Consider the following 26,625-nt stretch of genomic DNA (forward strand, 5'->3'; position numbering starts at 1 on the left):
TATTGAGAGACTAAGCTAAATCTATTTAGTTAATCCAAGAGAAAGCTGAGAGCTTGATCATAATCTGGAAGTACCTACATGTGGAAAAGATTTGTTATAGTAGACAGCTCTGTAATCCAACAGAAAAGGGCATAATGAGAACCAACGGTTAGAAGCTGAAGCTTGACAAATTCAGACTAGAAATAAGGCACCAAAAGTGCTACTAACCATTAACAATTCAAACTCTCCATCACTTGCAGGCTGTAAATCAAGATTTCTAAAAGATATGTTATAGATCAAACACAAGTTATGGGCTTGATACAGAAATTATCAAGAAGTCCTTTAGTTTATATTATGCAGGAGGTCAGACTGATGATAATTAATGGTCACTTCTGGTCTTAAAATCTATGTATCTAAGGATTTGTCTACACTTAAAATGAGAGAGCAGCTCAGCTGGGCTGCTGCAGCACTTCCATGTAGACACTACCTACATGGATGGGAGGGATTCTACCATCGCATAAATAATCTACCTCCTTGACCTAGAACTGTCTACCTGGGGACTTATTTTGGCTTGACATTGCTGCTCAGGTATGGATTTTTCACATCCCTGATTGATGTAGTTAAACAGACAGTTAAATTTTCTAGTGTAGACCGGCCTAAAAATCTATGAAGTTTTGTAATGCTGGTATAATCTGACCCTCAGTCATATACACTATAACTTTTACTGAAATATCTATTTTTGGGATTGTGATACAATGCTTTAATTCCTCCTATTCTAAAATACTTCTAAAGACACTGGAAATATGTAGCCTTTCAGATTGCAGTAGCTACACCTTCAGGCAAATACAAAATCTGAAGATATGCAGATTACAGTCTCTGAAATGTCATGATGATGAGTTAAATATGTACCACTTCAGCATTCTTTTTAGGCGTTGATGTAATAACAATGAAATATAAAAAATATTAATGTATGCTATGTTCTTTGAACTACACAAGTGTGTTGTACTACTTTGATCTTCCTCAGTATTCTGTATCTTATCTGCTTCTCATTCTATTCTCTTTCCACGGTTAATAAGACTGTAACATTGGAAGAAACATACTGACAAGCAAATGAAAACACAGCATTTTGAAAGGTCAAAACGGGACATTACATTCCTATTACCCCAAAAATACATGAGTAATACCATGGCACTATTTTTCACTGAAAAAGATTTTAATCAAGAGCTGAAAATGGCACTTTATTTCTTTCTTCTGACAAAGATTATAACAAGGCTGTGAAATTGTACCAAATAAATCTCTTCCTGTTGTAACCTTGGATCCTACTTGTATGTCAAAGACCTAAACTATACCAAAGAGTCCATACTCATATTGTGCATTTCATCAGTATCTATAGCTATGTACAGTAAGTATCTTTTACAATTCAACATTTGCCTTCTGAAATCACACATGCCCATTTTTGCTGACACATTGCATCTCTGTTTTACATTGGCTCCATCCTTTAAGGCTGTCATAAACAGATAGCTAAGGGTTAATGTCTCTTTCACCTGGAAAGGAGTAACCTGAAACACCTGACCAGAGGACCAATCAGGAAACAAGACTTTTTCAAATCTGGGTGGAGGGAAGTTTGTGTGTGGGTTCTTCGTTCTCTGTCTGGTGTCTGGCACTCTCGGCTATGAGAGTGATTTTTTCTGTCTCCTGCCTTTCTAATCTTCTGTTTCCCAGTTGTAAGTAGAGAAAGATAAGGCAGTGGTTTATATGTGGTTTTTTTTTTTTTGTATTTACATGTGTGTAGTTGCTGGAGTGTTTTGAATTGTATTCTTTTTGAATAAGGCTGTTCATTCAATATTCTTTTAAGCAATTGACCCTGTATTTGTCACCTTAATACAGAGAGACCATTTTTATGTATTTTTTTTCTTTCTTTTTATATAAAGCTTTCTTCTTAAGACCTGTTGGAGTTTTCTTTAGTGGGGGCTCCAGGGAATTGAGTCTGCAACTCACCAGGGAATTGGTGGGAGGAAGAAGTCAGGAGGAAAAATCCCTTTGTGTTAGATTTACTAAGCCTGACTTTGCATACCCTCTGAGTGAAGAGGGAAGTACTTGTGTTTCCAGGACTGGAAATAGGGAGGGTGGAGTCCCTCTGTTTAGATTCACGGAGCTTGCTTCTGTGTATCTCTCCAGGAACCCAGGGAGGGAACACCTGGAAAGGAGAAGGGGGGGGGAAGGGTTTATTCCCCTTTGTTGTAAGACTCAAGGAATTTGAGTCTTGGGGTCCCCAGGGAAGGTTGTTGGGGGGACCAGAGTGCCCCAAAACACTCTAATATTTTGGGTGGTGGCAGCTTTACCAGGTCCAAGCTGGTAACTAAGCTTGGAGGTTTTCATGCTAACCCCCATATTTTGGACGCTAAGGTCCAAATCTGGGAAAAATGTTATGACAAAGGCAAAGTAATTTACAATGCATCCAGTAGCTTATTAACAAACTGATAAACATATGACACTGTCATTATCTGATTTATCAAGTTTAGTCATTACATACGTGAAGACTCTTCCTCTAGGACTACAGGTCTGAGGAAACAAAAACTAAGCTATTAACAATTTAAAATGTTACATTTTTCAACACCTAAAACACACCTTTAAGGTTCCTGTGGCCAAGACTATTTCTAATTATTGAACAAATTATGTAATTATAATTAAAGGTGGACATGTGAAAACCAGAGCTCTTGTTGACTAGCTAAAAAACCCTCTGCTTATCCAGTTTGGTATCTGAGGAGTTTGATACAATGTGTAAAATTACAGTTTAGGTGTTAGCAATGTTAAAAGCTGCTAGGCAAAAACATTAAATTATTTTGAACCATAACCAGCTTTTAAATATTGTTAGTGTTATTGGTATGGGTGGATCCTCCTCAAGATTTGTCAGGTAGAAATTAAGAGAAGACAAAATGATGTTCTTATATGTATTTTCCAGGGAAATATGCCTGAAGAAATTCTATCTTCATGACACTAAGTTGAGCATCTTGCTGAGGAAAGCCATTTAGCTTTGGTGGCTTGGACATGACAGCACCAGAAGATTTTTGATTTACTCATAGACTCATGGACTTTAAGGTCAGAAGGGACCATTATGATAATCTAGTCTGACCTACTGCACAATGCAGGCCATACAATCTCACCCATCCACTTCTATAACAAACCCCTAACCTACGTCCGAGTTACTGAAGTCCTCAAATTGTGGTTTGAAGACATCAAGCTGCAGAGAATCCTCCAGCAAGTGACCCATGCCCCATGCTGCAAACCTTCAGGGCCTCTGCCAATCTGCTCTGGAGGAAAATTACTTCCCAACCCCAAATATGGCGATCAGTTAAAACCCTGAGCATGTGGGCAAGACTCACCAGCCAGCACTCAGGAAAGAGTTCTCTGTAGTAACTCAGATCCCATCCCAGACCACTGGGCATACTTACCTGCTGATAATTTGGCAACTGATCTTTGATTAATTGTCAAAATTAGGCTTTCCCATCATACCATCCCCTCCATAAACTTATCAAGCTTAGTCTTGAAGCCAGATGTGTCTTTCGCCCCCACTACTCCCCTTGGAAGGCTGTTCCAGAACTTCACTCCTCTAATGGTTAGAAACTTTCATCTAATTTCAAGTCTAAACTTCCTAGTGTCCAGTTTATATCCATTTGTTCTTGTGTCTACATTGGTACTAAGCTTAAACAATTCCTCTCCCTCCCTAATAGTAATCCCTCTGATATATTTATAAATGTTTTGGTTTAAACCCCTCTCTGGTACTTGAACTTCCCCCTTACCTTGCAAGTTACTTTGTCCTCTCTGATTTCCCTGCCATAGTTCAGTGATAAGGAAGGAGGGAGATCAGTTGACTTGATCCAATTTTTTTTTTCAGGACTTGAGTAGAAAAAGTGATTTTTATTTCTTTTCCTTCAGTGATTTCCTTTTCCACTAGAGACTACAAATGCACTTGTCATCCTTTATTTTCAGATATAAGGTAGAATTGTTTTTCAATGTACTCCCAATCTGCATAATTTGAAACTTCCAAGATTTTGCAAAACTGCACATAAAAATCCCTAATGGTTGTTCATTTCATAAGTGCCTACAGAAATCCCCCAGGGTGGGGATTCTAACATTAACCAGGAAACTAAAAAACAATAACAAACAATAAAAAAACTGAGAATAATATAGGTTGAATATTTGCAGGAGAACAGAAGGATCAGCTCTAGAAACTAGAGGATTCTGACGCATGCCATGTGCCAGTAAGAAAGTACTGGAGAGGGAATCAGTCCACCCTGATCCTTTTACTTTTGGCGCGGAGCATATGGACAAGAGTGATCCAGTGGGTATAATGTACTTGGATTTTCAGAAAGTCTTTGATAGGGTCCCTCTCCAAAGGCTCTTAAGCAAAGTAAGATAGCATGGGATAAGAGGAAAGGTCCTTTCATGGATCAGTAACTGGTCAAGAAATAGGAAACAAAGGGTAGAAATAAATGGTCAGTTTTCAGAATGGGGAGAGGTAAATAGCAGAGTTCCCCTGGGTCTGTACTGGAACTTATTAATAAATAATCTGGAAAAAGGAGTAAACAGTGAGGTGGCAAAATTAGCAGATGAAAGACATCTTGGAATCACAGTGGATAGTTGTCTGAAAATATCCACTCAACATACAGCGGCAATAAAAAAAGCTAATAGACTTTTTGGAAGCATTAAGGGATAGATAATAAGACAGAAATATCATAATGCCACTATATGAATCCATGATATGCCCACATCTGGAATATTGTGTGCAGTTCTGGTCACCCCATTTCAAAAAAGATATATTAGAAATGGAAAAGGTAAAGAGAAGAGCAATAAAAATAATTAGGAGAATGGAACAGCTTCCGTCTGAAGAGAGATTAAAAAGACTGGATCTCTTCAACTTGGAAAAGAGACGATATAGAGGGGATATGATAGAAGACTATAACATCGTGAATTCTGTGGAGTAAGTGGATAAGGAAGTGGTATTTAATCCTTCACATTACACAAGAACCAATAAAATTAATAGACAGCATATTTAAAACAAACAAAAGGAAATATTACTTCACACAACGCAAAGTCAACCTGTGGAACTTGTTGCCAGGGGATAATCTGAAGGCCAAAACCATAATGGGGTTCAAAACAGAATTATATAAGTTCATGAAGGATAGGTCCATCAATGGCTATTAGCTAAGATCATCAGGAATGCAACTCCATGCTCTGGGTGTCCCTGGCCTCTGATTGCCAGAAGCTGGGAATGGATGACAGGGGAATGATCACCTGATTGTCTGTTCTGTTCAATCCCTCTGAAGCACCTGGCATTGACCACTGTCAGAAGACAGGATACTGAGCTAGATGGACCATGGCCAGACCCACAATGGCCATTCTTATGTTCTTGTGTTCCACTGGCTCCCCCTTCTCTATTGCATGATATTTACATTATCTGTCATCACTTATAAGGCTCTACCCCATCCTACTTATTTATTACTCACTATCAGAATGTCAACTCCCAATGATAGCCCCATGACGCCAGCCTCCATCATCCAGTTACTACGTTTTCAAACAAGCATTCCTTCATGCTTTTTCCCATGCTGCCCTCACCCATGGGAGAAGCTTTCTGTAAATATCCACAAAACTAACGTGTTATCTTACTTAAAACTCTTTCTTATGACACCTAGAAAACACTTAACAGTTTAGGCCCCTGGTTCCTCTGCCTATCATTCTGACCAAAACTGTCTTATTGTTTCCTTTTCTTCCCTCATCTGTCTATATTCATGAGCTGCTTCTTATCTTATACTTAGATTGCAAGCTCTTGGGGGCAGTGACCACCTTTTTGTATAACATCTAGCACAATGGGGTCTTGGTCTATGACTAAGACTCTTCGGCATTCTGAGAATACAAATAATAATAATGACTATTACAAAGTTTCAGTTAGTACAAAATATGGCAACTTTCCTGCCATTTCATTTCCTGAACTGCATTGGCTTTCCAGTGTTAGTGGTGTAATACAACGTGCCACTTCTAACCTATAAAGCTCTATTTGGTTTAGAACATGGTTTTCCTTGGACTTGCCTCTCTTTTCCCATGCCTCATTGCAATGGTTGAGACAAATAAAGATAACAACATTTTATTAAAAAGCAAAATTGTACCCAAAAGAAGAAAAGTACTTAGAAAGGCGCATTATCCTAGTTTTTACACTAATGTTTAGTAAAATAGTTTCCAGTTAATAATAAAGTGTGGTATGAAGCACAGAGTATATTATTAAGAAATCCTTGCATTTTGATATTTAGCCTTGTTTTAAAAACTTACCTTGTCTGCATCCACTTTTCCTTTAATAAATTCAGACTTCCAGAATTGCAAAGCTTGTTCCAGTGTTAAGCCAATGCCTTTTAAGAACAGTCCATATTGCATACGGCCTCCATGACGGAGATGGTGGTTATCGCGCAGGGCTTTGTGCAGCTGTCTCATGCAAAGAGGAAATGATTTAACAGAAAGCTGCAAGAAGAAGAAAATACGTATGTAAGACAGATTGGCCATTTAACTAGTAGGATATATGTTTATTGGGATTACTAATTAACTCCACTTAGATGGCTGTGGGAAATAAAATGCACTAGATTGCAGATAATTCAAATATGTCCTTGAACCTTTAAATCTAATAAGTCTTCCAAGGACAAAAACATAAAATAGAGTAACACAGGTGGAAAGCTACTAAGTAACAAAAAGTATATTTGATAATTTTCTTTCTTACAGCAAAAAAACCCCTGCAGAACCATTACAATGGGTCTTACGCCTGCTTGTAGCTTCTTGGAGGATTATACCCCAAAGCAAATGAAGGAATCTATGACAGTTACAGCATCAAAGAGTCACAGAATCTAAGGCCAGAAGAGAGCACCAGGTCATCTAATCTGACCTCCTGTCAACACAAGCTACCATCACTCAGCACCAGCACACTAAACCCAATAACTGAAATTAGACCACAGGAAACTAAACTACTATGTGCCCACAGACAGATAACAGGTGCTCCAATACACAAGGGCCCTGCAATGATAGAGAATGGATTACATGCAATATACCCACATATTTCCAGCAAGCGACATGCATCCCATGCTACAGAGGAAGACAAAAAAAAAAAAAAAAAAAAAGATTGCTGCCAATCTGACCTGGGGTAAAATTCCTTCCCGACACCACACATAGGAATCAGTTACACCCTGAGCACATGAGCAAGAATACGACAGCAAAGCACCTGAGCGAGAGAGAGAACGCTCAGTACCACCTAAAGCACTGGCCCGCCCCACCGAGTATCCCATCTCCCAACGTGGCCATCTCTGGGTACGTCTACACTATGGGATTATTCCGATTTTACATAAACCGGTTTTATAAAACAGATTTTATAAAGTCGAATGCACGCGGCCACACTAAGCACATTAATTCGGCAGTGTGCGTCCATGGTCCGAGGCTAGCATCGATTTCCGGAGCGTTGCACTGTGGGTAGCTATTCCATAGCTATCCCATAGTTCCCGCAGTCCCGTCCCCCCGCCCCCTAGAATTCTGGGTTGAGAGCCCAGTGGCTGATGGGGCAAAAATCATTGTCGCAGGTGTTCTGGGTAAATGTCGTCAGTCATTCTTTCTTTCGGGAAAGCAACGGTAGACAATCATTTCGCGCCCTTTTTCCCTGGATTGCCCTGGCAGATGCCATAGCACGGCAACCATGGAGCCCGTCCAGCTTTTTTTTTTTTTTTTTTTTTTTATAGTCACCGTATGTGTACTGGATGCCGCGGACAGAGGCGATACTCCAGCGCTATACAGCAGCATTCATTAGCTTTTGCATGATAGCAGAGATGGTTACCAGTCGTTCTGTACTGTCTGCTGCCAGGGTAATTTGGCAATGAGATGACGGTTATCTGTCCTTCTGTGCTGTCTGCTGCTATCATGGGTGCCCCTGGCTGAGATCGGCCGGGGGCGCAAAAGCAAAACTGGGAATGACTCCCCGAGTCAATCCTTCCTTTATGGTTTCTAAAAATAGAGTCAGTCCTGCCTAGAATATGGGGCAAATGTACTAGAGAAGCAGTGTATCAGAGAGTACAGCTGCTCTGTGTCAGATCCTGTAGAAATGATGGGCTACATGCCATTCACGGAGGGTGCCCCTGCAACAACCTCACCCGTTGCTTCCCTTCTCCCCCAACCTTCCTGGGCTACCGTGGCAGTGTCCCCCCCATTTGTGTCATGAAGTAATAAAGAATGCAGGAATAAGAAACACTGAGTTGTTAGTGACATAAAATGAGAGGGAGGTAGCCTCCCGGTGCTCTGATAGTCCAGGCAGGACATTAAGCAGTGTGGGGGAGAGCAGCCCAGCATCCCACTGCTATGATAGTCCAGGCAGTACAGAATCTTTCCTTTTCACATGAAAGGGAGGGGGCTGATTGAAGCTCAGCCCCCAGTTGCTATGATGAAGACGGTTACCAGCCGTTCTGTACCATCTACTGGGAATGACCAGGAGTCATTCCTATTTTCACCCAGGCCCCTCCGGCCAGCCTCACCTAAAGCCAGCCAGGAGCACTCACGGGTTGATAAGAAGGACGGTTACCAGTCCTACTGCACCGTCTGCCACTGGGGAGGGGAGAGGAGCGGATACTTCTCTTCACTGCTGCAGCATCGCGTCTACCAGCAGCATTCAGTAGACATAGGGTGACACTGAAAGAAGTCAAGAAATTATTTCTTTCCCTTTTCTTTCACGTGGGGGGGGGAGTAAATTGACGAGCTATTCCCTGAACCACGCCGGACAATATGTTTGAACATACAGGCATTGGGAGCTCAGCCAAGAATGCAAACACTTTTCGGAGACTGCTGGGGACTGTGGGATAGCTGGAGTCCTCAGTACACCCTGCCTCCCTCCATGAGCATCCATTTGAGTCTCTGGCTTCCCGTTACGCTTGTCACGCAGTACTGTGTAGCCTGTAGATTTTTTTTCAAACGCTTTGGCATTTCGTCTTCTGTAACGGAGCTTTGATAGAACAGATTTGTCTCCCCATACAGCAATCAGATTCAGTATCTCCTGTACGGTCCATGCTGGATCTCTTTTTGGATTTGGGACTGCATTGCCACCCGTGCTGATCAGAGCTCCATGCTAGGCAAACAGGAAATGAAAAATCAAAATTTCGCGAGGCTTTTCCTGTTTACCTGGCCACTGCGTCCGAGCTGAGATTGCTATCCACAGCGGCCACAGTGGTGCACTGTGGGATACCGCCCGGAGGCCAATACTGTCAATTTGCGGCGACACTAACCCTAATCCGATATGGTAATATCGATTTTAGCGCTACTCCTCTTGTCGGGGAGGAGTACAGAAACTGATTTAAAGAGCCCTTTATATCAATATAAAGGGCCTCGTAGTGTGGACGGGTACAGCGTTAAATCAGTTTAACACTGCTAAAATCGGTTTAAACACGTAGTATAGACCAGTCCTCTGATTCTTCAAAGGAAGATGACAAAAATCTACTCACAGAATCCCCCTGTGATCATTGCAGGTGGCCAGCTGAAGCCCTGAAGCACGAGATTACAAGAACATCAGACACAAACCAGAAGGCACCCTTCTGCCTCCCACCATCAAAACTCCATCATACAATCCCACTCATAAATTTGTCCAGCTTTCTCTTAAAACTAATTAAATTTGCCCCCACAACTTCTATTGGGAGGCTCTTTTAGAATCTCAATCCTCTGATGGTTAGAGCTCTTCTTCTAATTTCCAGATTGAATTTATTCATGGATAGTTCACACCCATTTGTTCTTGTGCCAACACTGTCCAGCATTCCCAAGAACTATAACCTTATGACAGGTGCGTTGGATCTAGGGACCTTCCTGCTAGAAGAAAGGAAATTTTCAGGTAAGATAAAAAAATGTTCTTATTCTTCTTTGCAGGGAAAGTCCACAAATCCATTACAATAGGATGTTCAATAGCAGTGTGTCACCAGGAAGAGGGGTCAGAGAGACCAAGGAAGAAGAAAGATATTTTTAAATAAATATATCAGTTGCTGGGTGAGCACAGAATGTAAATCCTTTCCTCTCATGACAAAGACTGAGATGATCTGCACATGTAACTTGTAAAACATAGTAAAGGTATGAAAAAACATGAGTAGGTGGCTACCCTACATCTCTCTTAGTATGTTGGTATAATCCTTCAGGTCATGAAACTTCCATGGGTCTGAATGAAAGAGAACAACAGTTCAAGGGGGAAAAAACTGTTTGTCTCTCTGAAAGCTTCTGAAACTACTTTAGTAACTGAACCCTTAGCAGTAGATGTAGGGGTTTTTTTTAATATATGATGAGAGTTTTAGACCAACAGAGCTAGAGCTTTCCTGGACTGGATACTACATTCAGTGTTGATTTGTATAGTACTTCTTACATCAAGAGTATGACAGAGTTGAAGGTTTTTGCAGGTGGGCAAAAAAGGTGGAAACAAAATAATTTCTTCTAACAAGGTTTATCTTGGGAATAAAGGTTAACGCTTAGCACAAATTTTCCCTTCATGAGGAGTGCAATAATGCTGCAAGACAGAAAATCTATGGGCACTTGTGACAAGGGCTCAAAGAAATGCTTAGGGAAGACATTTAATACACGATTTATTACGACTTATTTCCCAGGAGGGAATTTTCCTCATTGATGTGGATTTAAGAAGTACAGCAGCTGTAAGAAATCTTCTTGCATCTAGATAAGAGGACAATCCTGCATCAGCTTGCTGTGTCTAGTGAGAAAAGACTACCACTTGAATTTTACAGTGGTAAGTTTTAGGCCCATTTTAAAACTTTTCTGTAGGAATTCTGGAAAAAAATTGTTTTGCCTTTGCATTGACTGGATCCATCCCTACTACTTACACTATGCCCTACAAACATAGATTAGCGCCTTGAAGATGTCCCATTTCTAGAATACTTTCTGAAAGCTAAAAGAAAGTGTATTACAAACACATCTGATTATCTTATTTCAATTGCTAGCTCTCAGATATCATGTAATTTGTTTAACTTTTCCTGCAGTTGGGTGCAGTTTTGTCCTCAGGAGCAGATCCTTGTGTAGAGAATGCATAATTGAGTTGTTGCTGCCTGAATTAGGCCATGTCTATGCTTATGGCTAGATCGGCACTGCTGTGATCGATGCAGAGGTGTAGATTTAGTGGGTCTGGTGAAGACCCAGTAAGTCGATGGCAGAGCACTCTTCCGTCGACTTTTGTACTTCAGCTCATCGAGAAGAGTAAGGTAAGTTGGTGGGAGAGCGTTTCCCATTGACATAGCATGGTGCAGACACCGTTGTAAACTGATCTAAGTTACATCAACAGAAGTAGTGTAACTTAGGTCGACTTCCAGCTGTAGTGTGGACCAACCCTTAGATATGAGAACCAGGACCTCCTTAGGCAATGTGGGAATACTTGTCTCTCTTGTGCATGCGCACCGGTCTGTCCATTCAGGAACGAACCATGAACAGTAAAAAAACAACGACAATCATATTTTTGGCCAGGGGACAAAGTCCACTATTATAGCTACAGCCTATTATTACTCTGGAAAAAGACTTTGGTTTCTCTACAGGGTTCTGGATGCAAAAAGGTCCATTGACAGGTGTGCAACTCAGGACCCAACTCTCCATTCAAAGACCTTGGGCTGTAGACTCCATTTTCCTGGATTGTCCTTTGTTCTATTCACCAGCTGCTATGATGTTTATTTCCTCTTTGCATGCAGTGCTTGAGAAAACAGATTTGTTATTTTTTTTCCTTTTCATTGAGGAATAAAGAAAATTAGATGCGCATAGCCAGAAGGAGAATCCAGTGCAGGGATCGGCAACCTTTGGCACGCAGCCTATCAGGGAAATCCTCTGGCGGGCTGGGATGGTTTGTTTACCTGCAGTGTCCGCAGCTCCTGCCAATCAAGGCTCCCACTGACTGCGGTTTGCCGTTCCAGGCCAATGGGGACTGCGGGAAGCAGCGCAGGCTGAAGGATGTGCTGGCTCTTTAAGCTGGCATAGATTTTCTCCACAAACCCTCTCTGATTCTAACATATTTGGCCTTCTGAGTACCTGTTGGCAATGGACAAAGGAGAACAGGAATAATAAGAAACTTCTGGAGAAGATATGTGGAATCTCACTGACAACAGTATGTTGGTGAAGAGACCTTCATTCTGCTTCAAGACATCAAAGCCAAGATAGAGTCACTGACGAATGGATGACATTGTGCCCTTTGGCCACCAGCTTCTGAATCCTGCCCTCTGATAGGAACAAAATTTCTGTGAAGACTGATATCTATAACTCCCAGAAGTAATATCAGCTGCATAACATCACTTGGGTCTTAGTGGAGTTGTCCAATCCATGTTATTCCACAATGGGACATTTCCAGGAGCAGTGCTCCAATGAGAAGGTTGTTTTGGAATGGGTATGGGTGAACCCTTTTCTACCAGAGGAAAATATAATGTTTACTAGCATTTTAGTTAACATCCTTAGAGAGGCAGGTAGTCCAAAAAGTAAAAGCAGCGTACCGGTAACATCATATTTTGTATGTGAATCTGGTATCTTCTCCAGGAAGTTCATAGAACAATGTGCAGGTAAGTGTTCTACAGATAAATTAATGACAGAAAAAAGTTTCCTCTGGAATTGCTGCTATGGTGGAATTTAGGGTTTCCATCCTGAACCATGGCTTCTGGAGGAATCTGTTCAAGGACTTCTGATAGAGCTTTCTTTTGTCTTTGAAATCCTAGGGCACTGAGGAGAGAATGGAGTAGAAGCCTAAGCCTTCCTGTTCTGTGGGAGATCAATTACCCAATTTGAAACAGGTGATGTACCGCAGTCTTCATACTCAGGTCTTTCAAATCGGTTGGATGAAAAGGGGGGATGTCAATAATCTTGGGTTTGGAGGTGCATTTAATTCTAATGCTGAAACTCTCTACCTAAGATTCATGCTTCTGATGTAGCATTTAGGCAACATTCCAAATTTCCTGCCACTTGCCCCCACTTGTTCCTGATTCCTTCTGCCAACTATTGAGGTTTTACAATAAACTTTCATAGATCCATATTTTTAAAAAAATATTATGTTATTTGAAAGAAAACCCAAAAAACAGGAAAACTGACCAATTATGCAGACAAAATAGACTATAAAATGAATAAGAAAAACAACGAGAGGTAAAATTAAAAAAAAAATTAACACCAACTCACAAACAGTCCTACTCTAATTTCTCACAAGCTGCACTTCAGGTTAATTTTTCTGCATTTTAGCTTTTATGTGACACAATTTTGTCGAACTGGTCCTCAAAATACAGTTTGAGAACTACTAGTGAAGAGAGAAAGCAGACAGACAGTTTAGTCACAGCTTTTATGGATAGGGAGAATAAAGAATTTTTTAAGAAAGGCCAGTCATACTCTACTGGATGAACTGTTAATTGTTTTTAAAAATACATGTGAAAGGCAACAATGAGCTTATAGCAACCAAAGGATGAGCACAAAGTACTTACAGCATCAATGTGTTCTAATGAAATTTTCCCAATATTTTTTTGTATGCTGTAATCTGGGCCAACATAGGAATGGCTGAAAGAAACAAGGAAATAAGTTGTTAGGCAAGTTAGTTAACAAAAGAAATTTTCATAAACGCAGGAATAGATAACCTTGCTACTTTTGTAGCAAATTAAATTTAGGAACTGAGAACTTTACATGCAAACCATAGACAAGAAAAAAAAAATTCTGATAGTTATCTACATGTTGTTTTGTAAACCAAATAAAAAATAACACTAAAATCAAGACGATACAGATTTTTTTTTTGTTGTTCCTTTTTTTTGGTTTTTTTGGCGGGGGGGGGAAGTCTTCAATCTTTAGATATTGGTGCTGAGTTTGAAAGTGTTGAGACACCCTGGCGAACACATCCCTCCCCACCCCCCCAAAAAAAAAAAAAGGGAACAGTCACTAAAAACTAATTAAAATATTGAAAATAATTCCAAGAGTACCAAAGTTGTGGTAAACTAAATGTAAGCATCTGGAGCAGTATTTGCAACCTCAAATGAATCTTACTTTGGGGGGGGTGTGTACAGTTATCAGCCTAGTCTGATTGCAGAGCAGAAGAGAAGAGCAATGATGGTGAAATTCAACTTTTTTCTCTACTTATGTGGTAGAGTTGGCAACAGGGATAGTTCACACATACAGAGTGACAGGCTCAGCAAGTAGCTCACTGTCCCAACTGCGTTTCTGTGGATACAGTCAAATTCTAAAAAAAACCCAAACAGTTAAAAACACTGAGTTACATGACAGAACTAGGAAAAAAAAATTAAAAATCCAGGCTTCACTAGGAATGTAAGGATTTTTGGCACCCCACTGGACACTGAAAGAAAAGAATCTTTTGGGGGCTACTGAGACAATGATTGTATGCAGTTTTGAATTTAACAGAGAAAAATGAGAGATGTTTCAGAATACCCACTGAGAGAATGATGTTTCAGAATACCCACCACCTACTGAGAGATGTTTCAGAATACCCACTAGAAACCAATCTATTAAAACCATGATTGTGTATTTAGACGAACTGAGAGTTAAGGTGAGGATTCTACATGCATTCAGTAATCAAGCATTTTTCTTTTCTGATCTTTGAAAACAAGATTTTTTCAACTGTGAGACAGAGGATATAAAAAGTAATAAAATAAGTAGAATTTGTGTAAAATTTTGTTGAACTTAATTTGCAAGCATCGGATTTAAACTCTATGAAGCTGCAAAATATTGCATAAGAATAAAACATTTTGTGGAATGCTGATTAAGGGAGACAACTTCTGACAAAAATTAGTGCTGTAAATATCATCAGGCACTCAGTGATTAACTCCAAAAAGAATGGATAAGGGTAAGAGAGAATGTTGGATGTTACTGTTTATTCTCTGGTACTTGAAATATTTTATTTTGTATAAAACTTGCAATTGAGAGATGATGTTACTGTAGTACAATGTACTCTTTCTGTTTAAACCACAGTTAAAACAAACCCTTGTTTACTTCTTTAATCTTGTTTTTGGCAGATACTAGAAAATTGGTCATACTTCTTGGGGTTACTGTCATTTTTGGAAAACCTACTCTCTATTTCCAGATAACAGACAGACAATGAAAACTAGTTGAGTGGTATTTTACTATTATCATCAATTATTTCTATTACAGTAGTGTTTGGCAGCTCTAGTCATAAACCAGAACTCTACTGTCCTAGGTGCTGTACAATCACAAAACGAAAAAACAGTCCCTGCCCCACAGATCTTACAATCTAAGTATAAGACAAGAGACAACAGATGGATACAAACAGACCGATGGAGAAGTACAAGGAAACAATGAGATAATATTAGTTAGTACAGTAGCCAATAATCTCAGCACATCAGCAGTGTCATCATTTATTTTTTTGTAGGCATGACAGAAAATGACACAGAGGCATCTGAAAAATGTAGCTAATCACCTTATATAATAATTTTATTGTGTTATCTATTGTTGTCGTTAATTCATATGTAATCAATGTGTGATAAACAGATTTAAGTTGTAGGTATAGGTATAGGAATAAGTAGGATAGTATTACAGGGATATAAGGTTGACAAATATTTATGAGTGAAGAGTGTGTATTTGGCATATTAAAGTAAGGCTATAAAGCAAGGCCTATGGGCTGAGGCCTGCAAGATGTTACCTTAGCCACATTAGGTTTTAAGCCTAAAGAAGGGTTGACATAAGTAGGTGACCCAGGAATAACCCTGTACCAGTAAAGTTACAAGAAAACTACTGGTGAGACTGCTTTTGGGGCCTAAGGCAGCTGGATCATATGGTCCCACTTTTGACACTGTAAACAAGAAGCGGGCAGCACTATCTTCTGCAAATGTAAACAAATTTGTTTGTCTGAGCCAGTGACCCCCAACCTTTTTCGTCTGGAGGGCAGCAGACGAAGGACCGTGGCGGCGGTCAAGTATCCGCCGAAATGCTGTCGAAATTCGGCGTCGATGCCTCTGGATGATGTCGCTTGTTGGCAGCAAGCGGCGTTGTCCAGAGGGGAGGGCATCGAAATGCCGCTGAATTTCGGTGGCTTTTCGGCGGATGCTCGACTGCCGGCCAGGAAGCGGGCGCATTTAGATGCCTCCGCGGGTGCCATGGCACCCGCAGGCACCATGTTGGGGACCCCTGGTCTGAGTAATTGGATGAGCACAGCCTTGTAGGTTCCAAAGTTTTACATTGTTTTATTTTTGAATGCAGGTTTTTAGTGTACATAATTCTACATTTGTAAGTTCAACTTTCATGATAAAGAGATTGCACTACAGTACTTGTATTAGGTGAATTGAAAAATACTATTTTGTTTTTTACAGTGCAAGTATTTGTAATCAAAAATAAATATAAAGTGAACAGTACACTTTATATTCTGTGTTGTAATTCAAATCAATACATTTGAAAATGTAGAAAACCTCCACAAATATTTAAATAAATGGTATTCTATTATTGTTTAATCGTGTGATTAATAACAATTTTTTTAATCGTTTGTGTGATACAGCATGGCCAGAGGGCAGCAGGAGAGGATTAGAAGGGAGCCTTATTCCCTGTAGAGGGAAGAAAGTTTGCTATAGATTAATTAGAGCACCTGAAGCCAATTAGAGCACTTGCAGTCAGTCACCTGATAAAAAAACCCTGCTTCAATCAGACAGGGGAGGCGTTGGAGAAGAAAGGATTGAGGTTGGAGCAGAGCACAGTTTGGAGGAGTTGGAGCAGAAAGGATTGGTGTTGGAGCAGAGAACAGTTTGGAGAAGTGCTGCGGTGGGCTAAGAAGTCCAAGACCCTAGGTAAAGCGGCACCTGGCTTGTGCAGAGGGAGGGCAGGAAGCCCCCCACAAGCTGAAGGACAGGAGAGGAAAGTAGCCTAGGGGAAGGAACCGTCAATTCAAGTGGTTTACCACTATCCTCAGGGCCCCTGGGCTGGGACCTGGAGTAGAGGGCGGGCCCAGGTCCCTCCCTCTCCACTCCCCTCCTCTAGGACACTAGTGGGGCAGTTAATATTCCAATTCAGGGGCAAGAAATGGTGCCCTGAACACCCCCCCCAAAAGAAGAGAAAGTGCGAGACCCGTCATAATAGTGCTGGCAATTTGCCACAGTTGACAATCCTAGTTTGAATGCATCTGCCTTGAGGTTTACATTTCTTTATTTCCATTGGGCGTTTGCTGTGTAAATTGGGACTAGTCTGTTAGGCAGTGTTATGGGAAAACTTTAGGACAGCAAAGAAGCAATTAATTATGCACTCCTCTCAGCTTGTTTTGCACAAATACTGAGCTGATTTAATTTAATTGGATTTAAAGCAGGACCACCTTACTTTTTTGCTAATAAGTTTTTCATCTTTTTACACACTGTATTAAATATACAGGTATTAGGTTTGATCTGCATGTTGCACTCAAAATCTTTGATTGCAACTCAATCAGCTGTTTTTTTCCCTAATTTTTTGAAAGTACTGGGTGCCTGCAGCAATAATCCAAGTCACACAGTTATGTTCCAATTTCTGCAGGTTATTTAAAAACAAAAATGAATCATATTGTTTGCTTTTCTGTATTTTCCTGATATGTTGCTTTGCAATTCTAAAAGTAATATAAGTAGGAGTAACTATTGTTGCATAGTGTAGCTTAAATCACTTTTTAGTGGTGGCGGCCCAAACAGTGTCATTGCTATTACAATGGCTATAATGAATGTGATCAAGCTCTTAGTTAAATTAATTTTTTTAATGTTTTGTTGTATACATCCATCGGCGAGACAGACCACCCTACACAGAAGAGGATACATGTCTTGTTTAACTCTGTGGTGAACAAGTCTATCTGAGCTGTCCTGCATTGACTGAATACGTAGTGTAATATGCTGGGGTCTATTTCCCACTCATGTTCTTGGAAGAAGTTCCAAAGCTTGATAGCCTCAGTGCAGAGAGGAGGAGGAGGATCTGGCTCCTCCCTCACAATTGACGTATGCATGCACAATATATTGTCCACCATGATCTTTGCCATATTGGGACCTTCAGGCAGCCTATCTCCAACAATTTTCCATAGCATCAAGCACCATAGAGAAGGGCAACCTGCATCACCTTCTTCACCCAGGAGACCTGACCCTCAAGAGGAATCCTTTGAGGAGCAGGAAGCTAGAGCTGATGAAGTCTCACTCACAGCCAACATCTTGTCTTTGTCTCTGGGTGAAGCTGTCCTGCCTCCACCTCCATTTTTGGCAGATGAAGTTCAGCACTTTCAGGATCTAGTCAAGAGAACTGCAGTCTCCTTGTGGATCCCTCTCAAGGAGGCTAAAGAGCCTCATCATATGCTTGATATCCTCCATTCACCCTCATCTGCCTGCATAGCTTTGCCTGTCAACAAAGCCCTTCTGAACCCAGCGAAGATCACCTGGCACACTCCAGCTACCCATGCAGAATCCCACTGATGTTAAAGAGACTCCATGCAAATCCACCTATAGGCTTTGTTATTAGTCATAGTAGTATACCTTACTTCTTACAAATCCAGTCATGGATCAGGACCCCATTGTGCTAGGTGCTGTACAACAGATGGATACTGACAGAACAATAGAAAAGTACAAGCAATCAGTGAGACAGCATTCATCAGCATGATAGGCTGTGGTCTTAGCACATTAGTAGACTAACTATTGTAGGCATCATGGAAAACAAGAGTTTTGAGGAGGAATTTGAAGGAGGGTAATGAGTTCATTTTGTAGATGTTTACAGGCAACTCCTTGCACTTGTGAGGGGCTACATGGGAGAAAGCAAGAAGGTGCTTGTTTGAAAATTTAACAAGTGAGTGATAGAGGCTGGCTCATGGTCTGATCAGCAGTGAGAGAGTAGACATTTCAAAAGTGAAAGAGAAATGTTAGGTAGGATGGAGACAGACCATGAAAGGCCATCAAACATAAGCTACTCATCTTCATTTTTAAGCAGCTGAAAAAGGGGAGCCAGTGGAGAAATGTAAAGAGAAGGGTGGTCAAAGAAGCTGGCAAGGAAAACCATCTTTGCAGTAGCATACTGAATGGATATGAGCAAGACAAGTTTGCATTTGTCAAGGCCAGAGAAAAGGATGATGCAGTGATTGAGATGTGTGATGATCAGCGTATGGATGAGAGTTTTAGCTGTGCATATAGATACCGAAGGCCATATCTTGGAGATATTATGCAGAAAGAATCTACATAGTTTAGACGGAGCCTGGATGTGAGGACCTAGAGGTCCTGAGTAGACTATGATGCCATTGTTACAGGCCTGAGTGACAGGCAGGATGGTGGTGATGTCCAGTGAATGAGAAAGCATGTGGCAGAGAGAACTGGAAGGGTTTAAGAGTGCCGTTTTACCTATGTGAACCTATGAAGAGATTCTGATTGGATGGAGCAGAGGGAAAGGAATTCATGAGGAAAGATGTAAGGAAGTATTTTTTTTCCCCCAGAGGAAAGATGTGCTGTTACAAACTTTTTGGGGAAAAAAAAAGAGTTCTTTATCCATCTCTGCACATGTTCAGATTAAGCGCACAATCACACATTGGTTTGTTGGGATTGCCCAACACAATTCAATACCGACTTTGTTTTTGTTTGTTTTGCTTTTATTAGCCTCAACGTACAAAGTATTTACAGTAGAAGAGCTTCAAGAAACCATGTGTTCACAATGAACACAGAAACCTAAATGTAAAGTTAAATGAATTTAGGAGTCAAAAATTTGACTTCTATTTAACATCTACATGTTTAGTCACATGCAAAGCTTCAGGTTCTGTAAGGTCATATTAAAATGATAGCATAGTATGTAAAGATGACTTCCTCTTCAATCCTGTTGGCTCAGCAATTTTTCTTATTAAAACTGTAGCTTAGAATGTTAGCCATTTAAAGATTTATTGTAGCCAATTGTGAGTGTTGCAAATGTTTAGTGCATAAACCTCTTAAAGACAGTCCTACATCATACAAAATAAAATACATTTTAGCTAAAATGATTTCTTATTTCACTACTGTACAATCAGCATTAAAAAGCACCAGTAAAGTAGAATAGGGAAGAAACAGCATCTCAGCTGTAGATGAAGTAAGTATTTAGTACATAATGGTCTCATTACAAAATGAATTCCAAGCACATTAAAAAACAGGGCCATGCATTAAAATAAGGAATTATTTAAAAAATAACTCTATAGATGTAAACTTCAGCAAAAAAAATTTGTACTGAAAGTGAAGGCTGGCTAATTTAAAATTCACAAGCAGATATGAACCATTATCATCGAACAAACAATGCATTTGCAACTAATCAATGCTGTGTAACCTTCAATTATACACTCTTTTCAGATAATTTCTAAGCTTATGCTCCCCTGATAAAGCTCTATTTGTCTGACATATGCCAAAAATAAAATACTGCTGTAAGTAACTTCATACAATAAAGGAAGAGAGAAGCCTACAACTAAAATACCTTTCATTTTTGTGAGCAAGTTGAAATAAAAATGAATCACGAGTCATAGAAATAAATAATGGAAAAGACCTATTAAACCCATCTGTCTATTCCCTGCCAAAGCCTGATTCTCAAGTTCTAAAATCGAGTTTTATACTATGACTTGCTTTGCCTTTCTAGGGACTGGAAAATGTGTGATATTTTGTGGTTTCACTGGCTGTGACAATATTTCTTTACAGTTTTACTTATACACTTCTATATCGTATCGGGAATGTTCTTAGTCCCTCATTCATTGGGATAAGTTTATTTTTAAACTGCATATGCAAAGACAACAATTTAATGTGCAAACTGTCATAAACAGATAGCTAAGGGTTAATGTTCTTTTACCTGTAAAGGGGTAACAACAGTAACCTGAAACACCTGACCAGAGGACCAATCAGGAAACAAGACTTTTTCAAATCTGGGTGGAGGGAAGTTTTGGGTGTGAGTCCTTTGTTCTTGGTCTCTTCTTTTTCTCGGCTCTGAGAGTGACCACAGGAATCTCCAGGCTTTCTAATCTTCTGTTTCCAAGTTGTAAGTACAAGGATAGTAAGACAATAGGTTTATATTGTTTTTTTGTATTTACATGTGTGTAGTTGCTGGAGTGTATTCTTTTTGGATAAGGCTGTTTATTCATTTTTCTTTTAAGCAATTGACCCTGTATATTGTCACCTGGATACAGAGACTATTTTTAATGTCTTTTTCTTTCTTTTTTACATAAAGCTTTCTTTTTAAGACCTGTTGGAGTTTTTCTTTAGTGGGGACTCCAGGGAATTAAGTCTGCAGCTCACCAGGGAATTGGTGGGAGAAAGAAGTCAGAGGGAAAATCTCTTTGTGTTAGATTTACTAAGCCTGACTCTGGGTGAGGAGGAAGAGAGATTAGATCTCTCGGTACTTGTGTTTCCAGGACTGGAAGCAGGGAATCTCCTAGGGTCGTTCAGGGAGGGGAGCCTGGGAGGAAGTAACAAGGGAACAAGGGGAGGGGGTTATTTCCCTTTGTTGTAAGACTCAAGGCATCTGAGTCTGGGGGTCCCCCAGGGAAGGTTTTGGGGAGACCACAGTGAGCTAGGCACTGTATAATTCCTAGCTGGTGGCAGCGATACCAGGTCCAAGCTGGTAACTAAGCTTGGCGGTTTTCATGCTAACACTCATATTTTGGACGCTAAGGTCCAGATCTGGGAAGAAATGTTATGACACAAACATATAGAGAAAACCAAAAAATGAGCTGGTGTGCCTATTTGCATAACAAATGAAGGATCTCTAAGTATTCAGTAGCTAGTTTCGGCAACTAATTTTAAAAAGCTGACCCTCTGGTTTTCGAAGTCTTTCCCTTTTACACGTTACCAAAAGAAAACCTGGAGGCTGATAGTGGCTCTGAATATTATGGTACAAAACACTTATTTTTATAAGAACATAAGAATGACCATACTGAATTAGACCAAAGGGTCATCTAGCCCAGTATCCTGTCTTCCGACAGTGTCCAATGCCAGATGTTTTAGAGGGAATGAACAGAACAGTAATCAATCATCAAGTAATCCATCCCCTGTCACCTAGTCCCAGCTTCTGGCAAACAGAGGCTAGGGACACCATTCCTGCCCATAAAAATTGTGGAAAAAATTGTTAGCAGTGAAAACAGAGAAATGTTCTGATAATTCCTCACACGGAGGATGGAATTTTCAAAAGCATTAAGTGCATAACTAACTTTGTTCCCACTAAAGTCAATGGTAGTTTTACCATTGAGTTCAGTGGGAATAAAGTTATACTAATGATGAGCATTTTTGATGATCCTACAAAGATGTTTTAATGAAAAAAAAAGAGAAAAAAACACCACCGCACCAGAACAATTACTCACTTGTATCTGTAATAGTTGTTCATCAAGATATGAACCACATGCATATTCAGGCGTATGTGCATGCAGCACGCCAGAGCGCTTTCTGTAGCAGTACCCATAGGGTCAGCGCTCATACCCTCTGCTTTCTCATGATTCCTTCCATGGCTATGAGGGCAGTGGCTCCCTCAGTTCTTTCGCACCAGAAATTGTGGCTCAAGATTCCATTGCAGAGAGTACAAAGGATGGGTTGTGGAATACTCATGTGAGTCACATCCCAAAGAACAACAGTTACAATGGAGAAAAGTTTTTCTTCTGTGTGTGGTTGCATATCCGTATACCACTCAGTTGACTCACAAGCAGTTAGGTTCAGAATACACCTAATGAGAGACTGAAGAATCATTTTTTCAAAATCTGCATCAGATCTTGAAGCAGATGTGATAGCTTAATGTTGAGTTAAATGACAGAGAACAAAGTAGCAGCCCTACAAATGTCAATATGGGAATGTCCCTCAAAAATCCCACTGCGGTAGCTTGAGCCCTTGTTGAATGGGCCAGAAGTCTCTGTGGAGGAGAGGTATTTGCTACCTTGTTCATCGCTGTGATGCTGGAAGTAATCCATCTGGAAACTGCACAGAAATTGTCAGCATTCTGTCTGTTAGCATAAAAGACAGAGAGCTGAGAAGATAACCTGAAGGGCCCAGACAGAAGGCCAAAGTTCACCTTACATCCAAAGTACGAAGCCAATTGTCATTTCTATTTGAGTGTGACTTCAGAGAATAAAAGTCAGGCCCAAAGAGCAGGCCGTCAATCTTGTCTCCTTCAACTTTTTCAGCAACTCATCCATCTTTTTCTTGCTTTAAGGGAACTATGTTTTGGCTTCTGGGTAACAAGCAAGGTATTGCAGAAACAGTTTTGAGGCTAGCTTGGTGGATCTAAGTACTGGAATGACCACAAGATTTGGGGATTGTCTGCCTCATTCTTTGCAGTTTGCCCTAATTAAGTATCCTCGGTGTGGCGCCCTGGGACCCTGATCACAAGTCTCCTCAGCTGAATGGCAAGAGTCAGTGGTCTGGCAGAAGAGTCCGAGGTGTCAAACAAAGCCCTGGGAGCGTGCTTTGCCACATTTTGACCCTCCAATAGAATCACATTTTCCTTCTGTCATCTGCCAGATTCTGCACAAACATTCCCATCTTTTCCATAAGTGGAACTGATGGCAGGCCATAACAGCTTGATAATTTGTTGCTGTGACAAGGTTCACTCACCACTGTGGTGCCTCCTATTGGTTGTTTTGAAAATTAGTTCTACAACATGGCAGTGCGCCTTCTTCAGGTGAGCCTCACTGCCGTCACTTTCGTTCCAGGACCTATGCCACTCCCAGGACTGTGGCATCCTCTTCAGTGACACTGCCCTCCAGCTGTGCCACACTCTGTGTTTCCCCCCTTCTGGGGGACCTGCAATCTCTCTCCAGCCACTTCCCTCAGTGGCAACTGCAGTCCATTATCCCAGGTCTGCTTCCCATGCAGCTACAGCACCCTCTTCTTCACTTACCTCAGAGTCTTAGCCTGCAGGCCCTAGCAACCAGCCAGGAGCTCTCTCTAGTTTCCCCAGTCCCTGTTTGCAGCATTGCTCTGTCCAGGGTGCTGGCAGTTCTCTGAGCCCTCCAGAGACCCAGTCCCAGGGCCGTCCTTAGCCATAGGCAGAATAGGCAGCCGCCTAGGGCACCACTAGGTCTGGGGGCACCGCTCTGCGAGAGCCTGAACAGACAGGAAGCAGTGGAGCATGTAAGAGCAGAGCTGCTGGGTCCTAGAGAAAGCCGAATGCAGCACAGTCTGAGGGAGGGGATTAGCTGCTGGTGTCTCTGGGAAGGGGTGGGGGAAGGAAATCACCTGTGAGTGAGACTCTCCCCTGGCGTGAGGTGAGGCAGATTCAGTGGCTCTGGCAGTATCCTTTGTTGTCCCCCATAACATCCATTCTTCTCCCCTCTGCCCCACAGAGTACCCCCCCGTTTCTCCCTCCCCCTCACGGAGCACCTCTCTCTTCCCCGTCCCCTCCATCAGGACTGGGTTGGTCAGGTGCTGGTGGGTAGGGGAGACTGGCTGGCTGCCTGCTGAGGAATGAAAGTGAAAGTAACTCACGTCCTCGGCAGGCAGCCAGGATTGGAAGGGTCGCACAGGGCTGGGCTGGGGATAGCCAGATAGCATGTGTGAAAAAATCAGGACAGGGGGTTGGGGTAGGGTGAGCAGATGTCCCACTTTTATAGGGCCAGTCCCAATTTTTGGATCTTTTTCTTATATAGGCTCCTATTCCCCCCCACCCCCGTCCTGATTTTTCACACTTGCTGTCTGGTCACCCTAGATAGGGGTAATTGGTGCCTATATAAGACAAAGCCCCAAATATCAGGACTGGCCCTATAAAATCAGGACATCTGGATCCGCTCACCCTAGCTGGGGAGCGCATCTCTCCCCTGGGCTGTCAGTGATCCATCTCATCCGGGGAGAGCTGCACAGGGCAGGATGAACTGCTGTGGCTCCATGGATGCCCCGTCCCTGAGATCAGATGTTGTGCTAACTTCATCATGGTCCGCTGGGCTAGCGGTGGTGCCCACTGGCATGTGATTGGACCTGAGGGTTTGCTGCTGCTGTTGCCACTCTGCACACCAAGAGGTGGATTTTGGGGTCCTACAGTTTTCCATCTATCTCCTCCTCTACTGCAGCTGTTGGACCAGCAGGCTGGGGGGGTGAGCCAAGCATGAAAGCAGTACTGTGTTGCCATTTAAAGTGTCATTTAACAACTTTGTTTGCCAAAAATGCTTGCTCACAATCCTGAATTCAATTTCAATTTTTTTTTTAAAAAAAAAATCAGTATCTTAGCCAAAAACACAAAATTAAGTTGTTGACAATTATTTGTGACAAGTTTGGTATGGGGAAGGGAGTGGGCCAGTTTTCATCAGAGAAACAAAAAATGTTGACTGACTTTCCTATAGCCCTGTTACTGCTAAATAGAGCCCTCCAACAACTGTAATATGCTCATCTCCTTACTAATGTATAGAGCAAGGGTCGGCAACCTGCGGCACATGTGCCAAAGGTGGCACGCGAGCTGATGTTTGATGGCATGCAGTGGCGAGCTGAGCGGCTCAGCCCGCCACTGCTCTGGGGTTCCGGCTGCTGCCCCATTGGCACCCAGGGTCCTGGCCACCGGCCCCACTCAGCACCCACTGATGGCTTGGGGACCCCCAAGGAACCCCAGGCTGTCAGCAGCTGAGCAGGCCGGTGGCTGAGACCCCAGCTGAGCCACTCAACCCACTGTCGGCCTGGGGTTCCATTCACTCAGCTGGCAGCGGGCTGAGCGGGACTAAAGTCAACAAAATAGGAAAACAAGAGCAACTAATGACAAAGTGCAAGAGCCTAGAGCAGTGGTCCCCAACCTTTTTCATCTGGCGGGCGCCAGATGAAGGACCGTGGTGGCAGACAAGCATCCGCCGAAATGATGCCGAATTTTGGCGGCATTTCGGCAGATGCTCATCCTCCGGCCAGTATGTGGGTGCACTGAGAGGGTCCTGCGGGTGCTGGGGCACCTGCCGGCACCGCGTTGGGGACCCCTGACATAGAGAGCCTCCTGAAGCACGGTGATCGTTTTGATTTAAATGGACTTGAACTGTACAAAGAATTGAGTTGTTGCCACATGCAAAATTGATAATGGACATTGTACAGTTTATTCATACCAGCAAACTTGTTGACAGATATCCTAATGTGTACATTGCCACTCGTATTCTACTGACAATTCCTGTAACAGTAGAATCAGAAGAACGGAGTTTTCCAAAACTAAATCTCATTAAAAACTATCTCCGCTCTATAATGAGTCAGGAACACTTGACTGGTCTTGCTATTCTTGCAATCGAACAAGACATCACTTTGTCTTTCTCATACGATGACATTACTACTGATTTTGCAGCCAAAAAAGCCATAAAGATTGCTTTTAATTAAAAACTAATCCTTGTTTCAAATACCTCTTCATATAAATTTCCAATAAAATGTTGACAAATTAAAAAAAATGATATTTGCATCATTCTGACAAATCAGAATTTTTTCTATAGTGCTACTTCTTTAGTGCTAGTCCATCAGCATTACAGTGTGCTTAATTAAGTTAAAGTGGTTTTAATAACATGCTTGTGGCAAGTTTTCCAATACTGTAAGCTTATGTTTGTGTCGCTAAGAGCAAGACAGGCACGGGGGCACCAGTTTAATAATCTTGCCTAGGGCACCATAAATCCTAAGGACGGTCCTGCACAGTCCTTCCTCCCTGAGCTCCAACCAGTTAACTAACCTCCTCTGTCCTGCAGCAATCTTTTTATATGGGCCTGCTTGGTTGGCCCTG

General features: G+C 41.6%; 1 protein-coding gene across 3 annotated transcripts in view; it reads right to left on the bottom strand.

Annotated features, from left to right (window-relative positions):
* PRIM2 (DNA primase subunit 2) overlaps nt 1-26,625 on the bottom strand; it is a 319,791-nt gene that overhangs the window by 90,467 nt on the left and 202,699 nt on the right. For all 3 annotated transcript variants that reach the window (XM_050950806.1, XM_050950805.1, XM_050950807.1), the window contains 2 exons: nt 13,470-13,542; nt 6,304-6,489 (listed from right to left, as the gene is read on the bottom strand). In XM_050950806.1, coding sequence (XP_050806763.1) covers nt 6,304-6,489; nt 13,470-13,542 — 259 coding nt within the window. The remainder of the gene's footprint in view (nt 1-6,303; nt 6,490-13,469; nt 13,543-26,625) is intronic.

Source organism: Gopherus flavomarginatus, chromosome 4, assembly GCF_025201925.1.
Source record: "Gopherus flavomarginatus isolate rGopFla2 chromosome 4, rGopFla2.mat.asm, whole genome shotgun sequence".
Classification (NCBI taxonomy): Eukaryota; Metazoa; Chordata; order Testudines; family Testudinidae; genus Gopherus; species Gopherus flavomarginatus.